Raw genomic sequence first — 10,613 nt, 5'->3', positions numbered from 1 at the left:
AAAGAAAGCTGAGTGCCAAAGAATTGATGCTTTTGAACTGTAGTATTGGAAAAGACTCTTGAGAGTCTCTTGGACTGCAAGGAGATCCAACCAGTCCATCCTAATGGAAAACAATCTTGAGTATTCATTGGAAGAACTGATGTTGAAGCTGAAACTCCAATACTTTGGCCACCTGATGTGAAGAGCTAACTCATTTGAAAAGACCCTGATGCTGGGAAAGGTTGAAGGCAGAAGGAAAAGGGAATGACAGAGGATGAAATGGTTGGATGGCATCACTGACTCAATGGACATGAGTTTGAGTAAACTCCAGGAGTTGGCATTGGACAGGGAGGCCTAGCATGCTGCAGTCCATAGGGTCGCAAAGAGTTGGACACGACTGAGTGACTGAACTGAACCGAACTAAACTGATCTCCTAGGGATTTATTCAGTCAACCATCATTAGGTCCTTATCCATGGCAAAGACTGATAATGGCTCTTCAATACCTATCCTTCCCTTCTTCCTTTTAACAGGTCCGTGTTTTAGATGCTTGACTGTTCGTGTAGCATAGAGATCATTTTTTTCTGTCCATGTGGTCAAAGATGGATAATAGTCAACGAGTTGATAATTGTTGAAGCTGGAGAATGGAAAAAGAAGAATTATTACAGTATTCTCTTTATTTTAAATATGTCTAAATTTTTCCATAACAAAAAGTTTTAATCACAGTTTAAAATTTTTTTTGTTTTTTTCCTTTTTTAATTGAAGTTAGATGATTTAAAATATTGAGTTAATTTCTGCTGTACATAAAAAAACTTCAGCTATGCATATATATATATTTCTTTTTTATATTCTTTTCCATAATGGTTTATGACAGTATATTAACAATACTTCCCTGTGCTACACAGTAGGACCTTGTTGTTTATTCATTTTATACATACTCCTTTGCATCTGCTAACCCAAAACAGTTTTATGATTTTTAATCTATTTGGATTTTTTTTGAATTGCAATAAATAAAATAATTAATTTTGGATAACATAATAAAATTGTATTTTCTCTTGCTATCATGAAAATATCTTTAGTATACTTTTCAATTTTACAATACCTAAAATATCTTTTCTCCTATTATATATAGTATCATTATATTTCTATATCATAAATATTATTTAAAATTGAAAGAAAAAGAGGACATTCTTGGTGGTACAATGCTTGGGAATCTGCCTGCCAATGAAGGGGACATGAGTTCTATCCCTAGTCCAGGATATTCCGCATGACAGGGAGCAACTCAGTTCCTGCACCACAACTTCTGAGTATTCATTCTAGAGCCTACAAGCCACACAGCGACGAAGAGGAGCCCCCACTCTCTACATCTAGAGAAAGCACACACTCAGCAAGAGACCCACTGCAAGCGAAAATAAATTTGAACAAATAGATGTATATATATATTTTTTTTTAACTTAACAGAAAGAGAAGGAAAGAAAGGAGGGAGGGAAGAGGAGAAGGAATTCCAAGGTTTAGAACTAAGAAAACTTAAGACTCTCTCTATATTTTTATTTTTAGAAATTATTGGCCACCCATGGGTAACTCTTGGATGATGCAACTCACTGAAACAAGAATAACACAGGGAAGGAATGTTGGCCCTGGAGAACTCATTCAGATCAGAGCAGGCCTCCTGCTTAAGGGCCTCTCCAGGGACCACCAACACTCTCCAAGGTCTAGAGCTGAGATCAAGTCCCTCTGGCCATTGTTATTTTAGAGGCAAAGTCAAGAAAACTTCCCCTTGGACAGAAGGACTATAGGAATATTTCCTTGCTCAGAAGCACCACCTCTGCATCTTATAAAGGAAGGACAAAGTTCAGGGAAGCTCATGAAGCCCTAGCCATATAGGTGGCTTTTGCTCCAGTGTTGGAAAGAATGACATTCAGGTGCCCTCAACTGAGAGCATCTCTTGTCGGCCTAGGGAGCCCAGGCGAAGACAAATATTATTCTCATTCAGCTCTATCTTATCTTAAAACTATCCATTCTGAGAACTCATGACTGTACAAGGCATAAATAGAGATCATATTCTCATTTATCACCCTCCTGAGTCACCGTTCAAGGGGAGAGAAGTCAATATTGTAACTTGCTTTGCTCTATACTAAATGCACTAACTCCCCATTTAGCCACATGTTCTAGGCGGCCTTTTATCTCTCCTCTTTTTTTCTTTTACCATCTCTGTGATGCACAGAAGGTGCTCCAAATTTGACTTGGCTTCATCCAAATCCTCTAGTACCAACTCATAGAATAGCACAGCCTTCATGGAATCTCATGTTAAGTACAGAGATGACAGTGCAAACAGTGGACATTATAAATTCACAAAAATCCTGGAATGGGAAGCCCTTGGAGTCACTGCAGTACACAACCTTTGTCTCCCATTTGAGGGCTTTCTTCCACCAGGTTTCTGTGAAATGAGGCTACTACTGTGCTGCTTCTGCTTATGTTGACACAAAAGGGGGAAATTTTCCATTTAGTACCAGAGCAATCCAAAGAAGATTATTCCCCATTCTTTAGAATTTCTAAGCTGGAAAGAACTTTAGAAACCATCTAGTTTTCCTAGATTATTCTTTAATGAGAAACCCAAGTTATTTATTCATGAACTTACAGTGACAGAGAAAGCTTCTGTGCATCAACAGCTGTCACAGTACCTCTGCCAGTCATTCAAACGTGCATCATAGACTATCAGCCAGATGACCAGTCAATATCTTTATTGCTTACTCACTATGCCAGTGAGCTTTCCAGTTGTTTGAACTTTGTTCCTTTTGAAACTGGAGAATGACAGTTCTCAGTGCATTGGTGTCTATTTCTATTCCCTTCATTTCCTTCTCCAGCCTGAATAATCTCTTTTCTCTTCTCCTTTCTTTTTAGGTTTGATTCTCTACATATTTCTTTCCCATTTTACACCTCCACCTTAGCCAATAGATTACTGCCCTGAGCTGGAAAGTGTTGATGAGGTCTGACATGGCAAGGTTGCCTCTGCTACACAATCCATCCTGGGTCAGCCCTGAAGCTTTATTCATAGCATCTCATCTCCAGACATTCTCTGAGACTCATAGCACACTGGACCATTCTTTTCTGTTCTTGTGCCTCTGAAGGGAATCTCTAATGCTCCATGGAAGTTGGCAACACAACCAGAGTCACTGTGTTTGTTCTCCAAGGACTATCCAACAACCCTCAGATCCAGGCAGTACTCTTTGTAACATTCCTGGTGGTTTACCTCCTGACCCTCACAGGGAACCTGCTGATGCTGCTGGTGATCAGGACTGACTCCCACCTCCACACCCCCATGTACTTCTTCCTCAGTCACCTCTCCTTCCTGGATGCTTTCTATTCCTCAGTCATTGTGCCTAAGCTGCTAGAGAACCTACTTTCCAAGTGGAAGACTATATCCTTCCTTGAATGTTTCACCCAGATCTCTTTGGTCATATTTTCTGGGGCCACTGAAGCTTGCCTCCTTTCAGTCATGGCCTATGACCGGTACCAGGCTGTGTGCCACCCCCTGTCATATGTGGTGACCATGAATAAGAAGATATGTATTGGCCTAGTGGGAGCCTCCTGGGCCATAGGAATGGGGACTGGCCTGCTTAACACCATCCTCCTGGCTCAGCAGCATTTCTGTGGTCCCAACCTCATCCGCAGTTTTGCCTGTGAGTTTCCTCCAGTGCTCCTGTTGGCCTGTTCTGACCCCTACATGAACGTTGCCTCCATCCTGACCACCATGGTGGTCCTGGGCCTTGGGACCCTTGTCCTACTCCTGGGATCCTACACCCATATCATCATGACAGCCTTGGGGATCAACTCTGCCTCAGGTCAGAATAAGATCTTCTCTACCTGTTCATCTCATTTTCTTGTGGTCACCATTTTTTATGGCTCAGGAGTTTTCAGGTATGTCATTGCTATACCTCCAGAATGTGGAAGTGGGATATTTTTCACTTGAAATTAATGGTGTTCTGTAGAACAGAGCACTGCAAAGTAGTAAGAAAAGAACTGCACAAGAATTCAGAAGTCCTGAGTTCTAGTTCTGGCTCTGCTGTGTGGAGTATTAAAAATTTATTTTCTTTCCGAGACCTCAGTTGTCTAACTCTGAAAAATAAGCTTATACAAGGACTAAAGGATTTCCTAATTTCATTAACCTACGTTTTGGGAGTTTTGGAAGGGAATCAGAGAGACCTTAGTAGGCTTTTATTCAGAGTTTGATAAAATATATATATAATATATTGTATTTGAAATAGATGCCATTTCTCTTTCCTACTGAAAGATGATGATCCAAAGCCTATTTGTCCTATAACTATTAATTAGGCAGCTACTTACAACAACTGCTTTGCACAATCAAGATCAATTTTAGTATGTGTCATACCACAAGATAAATGTTATTAAGCTCAATTTCTGATTTAAAAAAACTGAGTTTCAGGAGTAACTAGGTGCTTTATCAAAGTTGCCTGAACAAGCTAAGAATGGAGGCAAAATATAAACTGAGTCTCACTGGCTTGAAAACCTCAAGCTCTTTTCTACCACCTTTCTCTCAAACATAAACAGCTCTAGTCGATGAGCCCTTGCTTCCCAGGAAATAGAGTCACTAGTGGCCTGTGCTCTCTACTAGTGAATCTGGAGATGGATTTGCACAATTAGTCTTACCATTATTGGATTCATAATCATTTAGCATTCATATCGTGCTAAACATAGTTTTATCTTTCACTTTATTTACAGGTCTTGGCTTCTTTTCTAAGCCAAAGGTGCTAAATGTGCTAAAACAGACAAATGTTTGTTCCACTGAGCGTTAGAAAAAAAATGTGCTGTCATTCGGGGATAATTCAAGAGCCATAAATGTTGGGGAAAATGACAGCATTATTGGACTAGCATATAGTTTTGTAAGGAGCAATCATGACAAGATGGGAACATACAGTTGTATATATTTAAAAAAAAAGAAGAGAAAACATTCTTCATATTCTCAACACTTTGAAAAGTATGACGTACTATAGAAATGCGTGAAATCATTTTTAGTTCTCTTCTAACCTGGAGCACTTCATATACTGCAGAACTTCCTTTTTCTCCTTAGGGCAGCTCCTATAATGTTCAGCATAAGATCACTCATGTATGGAGGTATTTGAAGGCAGAAATGACTGACTTCTCATGATAATACAGTCATTTCTAGATGCTTCTACCAGTGATAGCTAATTCAACCCAGAGGACCCTCTTTGCAGAGTCTGGGATGGGATGGACCCTGGCTGCCTACAGCCAAGTATCTGTTGTCCTGAGCTCATTTTATTCCTTTGCACAATTCCCTTCAAGGTACATGACTCCAGCTTCTGGCTCAGCCCTGGAGCAAGTTCTATCTGTGCAGTACAGTGTGGTGACTCCACTACTGAACCCCCTTATCTACAGTCTGAAGAACCAGGAGGTGAAGGCGGCTCTTAGGAGGATGCTGGCCAGGAAGCCCAGGCTCACCTTCTAAGCCAGACTCTACTGCCTCCTCATAATAAGAGGAAAAGTCATGGGGAAGAAGAGGAGATAGAGAGCTTCATTTCTAAGATATCTCAGCATGAATTCTTGTCCCAAATGGAAGTCTTAGTTCCTCTGACCCTTGTGCGCTTCCCTAGTCAAGCAAGATGGAGAATTGATGGCATCCATCCACAGATGACCCAGTCACTACACAAGAAAATTTTCTCAAAAACCATATAGAGGAATTCTCAAAAAGTGAAAAATAGATCCACCAAATGTCCCAGCAACTCCACTTCTGGGAATAGAGCCAAAGGAAATGAAAATACTAACTCAAAAAGACATGTGCAAGAACGTCTGTGGTGATCCAGTCGTAAAGAATCTGCCTTGCAATGCAGTGGACATAGGTTCAATCCCTGGTCAGGGAACTAAGATCCCACATACAGAAGAGCAACTAAGTCAATGAGCTACAGCTACTGAGCCTGCACACTCTAGAGCCCATGAAATCAGCCCCTCAAGAAGCCTTTGGAGGGCAGTAAGAGAAGCCTGTGTGGGGCAACTAAATACACCCACGGCCACCTCAGCTAGAGAAATTTTGCACACCTCCATGAGCCTAGGGGCCACAGCAAAGACCCAGCACAGCCAATAAGTAAATAAATAATAAATATCTTTTAAAAATATATGAGCTCCCATGTTGATACATGTGTGCTCAGTCACATCTGACTCTGTGCGACCCTATGGACTGTAGCCCTCCAGGCTCCTCTGTCCATGGGATTATCTACCCAAGAATACTGGAGTGGATTGCCATTTCCTCCTCCAAGAGATCTTTACAACCCAGAGATCAACCCCCTGTCTCCTGTGCCTTCTGCATTGCAGGCAAATTCATTATCACTGAGCCATGCAGGAAGTCCCAAGTTCATAGCAGCATTATTTACAGTACCCAAGACATGAAAAGAATCTAGGTATTCATTAATGGATGAATGGATTAAAAAAGGTATGGATGAATGGATTAAAAAGGTATGGATAAAGCAATGGAATATTATTCAGCCTTAAAAATGAGGAAATTCTACCACTTGTGACAACATGGAAGTTCCTTGAAGGCATTATGCTGAGTGGAATGGGTCAGACATAGAAAGACAAATGCAATATGATGTCACATACATGTGGAACCTAGAGATCAACCAAACTCATAGAAAAAGATATCAGACATGTAGTTATCAGGAGTGGAGGGTGGGAGGAAGGTGATCAAAAGGTACAAATTTCCAGTGTAAAATAAGTATAGGGATGTACACAACATGATGATTATAATTAACACCACTGTATGATATACAGGGAATTTGTTAAGAGAGTAAATCCTAAGAGTTCTCATCACAAGGAGAAAAGATCTTCCTCTTTCTTCTTTCTTTTCTTTATATGATATCTTTATGAGAGCTTCCCTGGTGGCTCAGATGGTAAAGCGTTTGCCTACAATGCAGAAGACCTGGGTTCAATCCCTGGGTCAGGAAGATCTCCTGGAGAAGGAAATGGCACCCCACTCCAGTACTCTTGCCTTGAAAATCCCATGGATGGAGGAACCTGGTAGGCTATAGTCCATGGGGTCGCAAAGAGTCGGACAAGACTCAGCGACTTCACTTTCACTTTTATGAGATGATGGGAATTTTTTTAAGAATAGAGGAGTTTTATTTGAGCCAAATTTAGGGCTATAGCCCAGGAGACAGCCTCTCAGATAATTCTGAGAAACTTCCCCACTGAAGCATGATTTTTAGCATGATCATCTACCTTAACAGAAAAAAGAACATACATCAAACATGACAGGGGTGTATTCCTCAAGTGTCCAAAAAGAGACAGTTATAATCCATATACAGTGAGACAGCAGGACCCTAGTGTCTGGGAATGGAACCATATTTTTGAGGATGTTAATATGGATGTTATGTGAAGGGAGTTTGTTATCCTTATTTTCAAAACAGACATTCTTTATCTCAGTGGTTAAAACAGATATTCTCTGTGAGTTTGACAGGCTGTTCTGGTTCAACAAAATTCAGGCTGAACCATGTATGGGCCAAAAATGCTTCCCCTTACCTCAATGTGTAAAAATATTCTACATCAGAGAGAACTCTCAGGATTTTCCCAATTAGTTGTTTTGAGATGATGCATATTAATTAAACCTATTGCAATGCATATATATATACACATATATGTATATATACATATATATACATGCACACATATGTGTGTATGTATATATATGCATGTGTGCTCAGTCACTTCAGTCATGTTCAACTCTTTGCAAGCTTATGGACTGTGGCCCACCAGGCTCCTCTGTCCACGGGATTCTCCAGGCAAGAATACTGCAGTGGATTGCCATATCTTCCTCCAATATATATATCTGTAAAACGATCATGCTGTATGCCTAGAATTTACACATTAATTTATGTCAATTGCTGCTGCTGCTGCTGCTGCTTCTGCTGCGCCGCTTCAGTCGTGTCCGACTCTGTGCAACCCCATAGATGGCAGCCCACCAGGCTCTCCCATCCCTGGGATTCTCCAGGCAAGAACACTGGAGTGGGTTGCCATTTCCTTCTCCAATGCATGAAAGTGGAAAGTGAAAGTGAAGTCGCTCAGTCATGTCCGACTCTTCATGACCCCATGGACTGCAGCCCACCAGGCTCCTCCGTCCGTGGGATTTTCCAGATCTAAACGTAAGACCAGAAACTATAAAACTCCTAGAGGAGAACATAGGCAAAACACTCTCCGACATACATCACAGCAGGATCCTCTATGACCCACCTCCCAGAATATTGGAAATAAAAGCAAAAATAAACAAATGGGACCTAATTAACCTTAAAAGCTTCTGCACATCAAAGGAAACTATTAGCAAGGTGAAAAGACAGCCTTCAGAATGGGAGAAAATAATAGCAAATGAAGCAACTGACAAACAACTAATCTCAAAAATATACAAGCAACTCCTACAGCTCAACTCCAGAAAAATAAATGACCCAATCAAAAAATGGGCCCAAGAACTAAATAGACATTTCTCCAAAGAAGACATACAGATGGCTAACAAACACATGAAAAGATGCTCAACATCACTCATTATCAGAGAAATGCAAATCAAAACCACTATGAGGTACCATTTCACACCAGTCAGAATGGTTGCGATCCAAAAGTCTACAAATAATAAATGCTGGAGAGGGTGTGGAGAAAAGGGAACCCTCTTACACTGTTGGTGGGAATGCAAACTAGTACAGCCACTATGGAGAACAGTGTGGAGATTCCTTAAAAAACTGGAAATAGAACTGCCTTATGATCCAGCAACCCCACTGCTGGGCATACACACTGAGGAAACCAGAAGGGAAAGAGACACGTGTACCCCAATGTTCATCGCAACACTGTTTATAATAGCCAAGACATGGAAGCAACCTAGATGTCCATCAGCAGATGAATGGATAAGAAAGCTGTGGTACATATACACAATGGAGTATTACTCAGCCATTAAAAAGAATACATTTAAATCAGTTCTAATGAGGTGGATGAAACTGGAGCCTATTATACAGAGTGAAGTAAGCCAGAAGGAAAAACATAAATACAGTATACTAACGCATATATATGGAATTTAGAAAGATGGTAACAATAACCCGGTGTACGAGAAAGCAAAAGAGACACTGATGTATAGAACAGTCTTATGGACTCTGTGGGAGAGGGAGAGGGTGGGAAGATTTGGGAGAATGACAATGAAACATGTAAAATATCATGTAGGAAACGAGTTGCCAGTCCAGGTTCGATGCACGATGCTGGATGCTTGGGGCTGGTGCACTGGGACGGCCCAGAGGGATGGTATGGGGAGGGAGGAGGGAGGAGGGTTCGGGATGGGGAACACATGTATACCTGTGGCAGATTCATTTTGATATTTGGCAAAACTAATACAATTATGTAAAGTTTAAAAATAAAATAAAATTAGAAAAAAAAAAAAAGAGTACTGGAGTGGGGTGCCATTGCCTTCTCCGTTATGTCAATTATCTCTCCATAAAATTAGGGGGAAAAGGTAAAAAAGATCTTTACAATTCCATCAGCCATTTCACAGCTTTTGCTTTTCCTCCCATTTCTTGCCCTTTCCACACCTCCTCTTTGCCTCTCCCTCACTTGTTTTACTATGCACAAAGTAGAAATGTGACCACTAGTAAATACCCCACTTCATTTCAGGAGAGTCCCATCTCAGTACTGAGACCTTCTTTGTTCCCATACCAAAAATTGCCTGGCAAAATCTAGAGCTCCAGAGTAACTTGGAAAGAAATGAAATAAAATCAGTGTGTCTCCTCTTGTCTTTGTCCTTAATAAGTAACACATGGAGTAGAACATAGCAAATAGTAAATCTTCAATAACTATTTGTTGATTATAGAGTGAATGAAGGATTGAATAGTAGACCTGTCTGAGGAGTCCATTCTCTTATATGGTCCTAGGAAATAAGAGGAATGGCACCCCACTCCAGTACTCTTGCCTGGAAAATCCCATGGACGGAGGAGCCTGGTAGGCTGAAGTCCATGGGGTCGCTAAGAGTCGGGCATGATTGAGCGACTTCACTTTCACTTTTATGCATTGGAGAAGGAAATGACAACCCACTCCAGTATTCTTGCCTGGAGAATCCCAGGGACAGGGGAGCCTAGTGGGCTTCCGTCTATGGGGTCGCACAGAGTCGGACACGACTGAAGTGACTTAGCAGCAGCAGCATCCACCTCTAAGGACTTTCTAGGTGGCACTAGTAGTAAAGTCAATGCAGGAGGCATAGGAGATGTGGGTCCAATGCCTGGGTTGGGAAGATTCCCCTGTAGGAGGACATGGCAACTGACTCCAGTATTATTGCCTGGGGAATTCCATGGACAGAGGATCCTGGCAGGCTACAGTCCATAGTGTCAGAAAGAGACACAATTGAGCAACTTAGCACATATCCTCCTCTAAAACCTTGTCTAACAGATTCTGTATCTCCAATATTTAGTATGTTCTGTTAGTGTTAATGAAGTGTGAAAGTCTGTCAGTCCTGTCTGACTCTTTGCAACCCCCATGGGCTATACAGTCTATGGAATTCTTCAGGCCAGAATACTGGAGTGGGTAGCTTTTCCCTTCTCCAGGGGATCCTCCCAACCCAGGGATCAAACCCAGGTCTCCCTCATTG

The 10,613-nt window shown here is 41.3% G+C and overlaps 1 protein-coding gene across 1 annotated transcript; it reads left to right on the top strand.

Annotated features, from left to right (window-relative positions):
- Positions 1 to 3,122: 3,122 nt before the first annotated feature.
- LOC109558360 (olfactory receptor 8S1-like) lies at positions 3,123 to 5,462 on the top strand. Its single transcript, XM_019959800.2, has 2 exons — positions 3,123 to 3,895; positions 5,300 to 5,462. The coding sequence occupies exons 1-2, from the start codon at positions 3,123 to 3,125 to the stop codon at positions 5,460 to 5,462; spliced, it is 936 nt and encodes a 311-aa protein (XP_019815359.2).
- Positions 5,463 to 10,613: the final 5,151 nt, after the last annotated feature.

The sequence above is a fragment of the Bos indicus genome, chromosome 5, assembly GCF_029378745.1.
Source record: "Bos indicus isolate NIAB-ARS_2022 breed Sahiwal x Tharparkar chromosome 5, NIAB-ARS_B.indTharparkar_mat_pri_1.0, whole genome shotgun sequence".
Classification (NCBI taxonomy): domain Eukaryota; kingdom Metazoa; phylum Chordata; class Mammalia; order Artiodactyla; family Bovidae; genus Bos; species Bos indicus.
The sequence above is the reverse complement of the archived record's forward strand: the minus strand, read 5'-3'. Positions and strand labels throughout refer to the sequence as shown.

What these genes read in the sequence shown, in the direction of transcription:
- LOC109558360 (XM_019959800.2), top strand. Translation starts at nt 3,123, where the DNA reads ATGGAAGTTGGCAACACAACCAGAGTCACTGTGTTTGTTCTCCAAGGA. An exon ending in TATGGCTCAGGAGTTTTCAG is followed by an intron (nt 3,896 to 5,299) that starts GTATGTCATTGC and finishes ATTCCCTTCAAG; the next exon opens with GTACATGACTCCAGCTTCTG.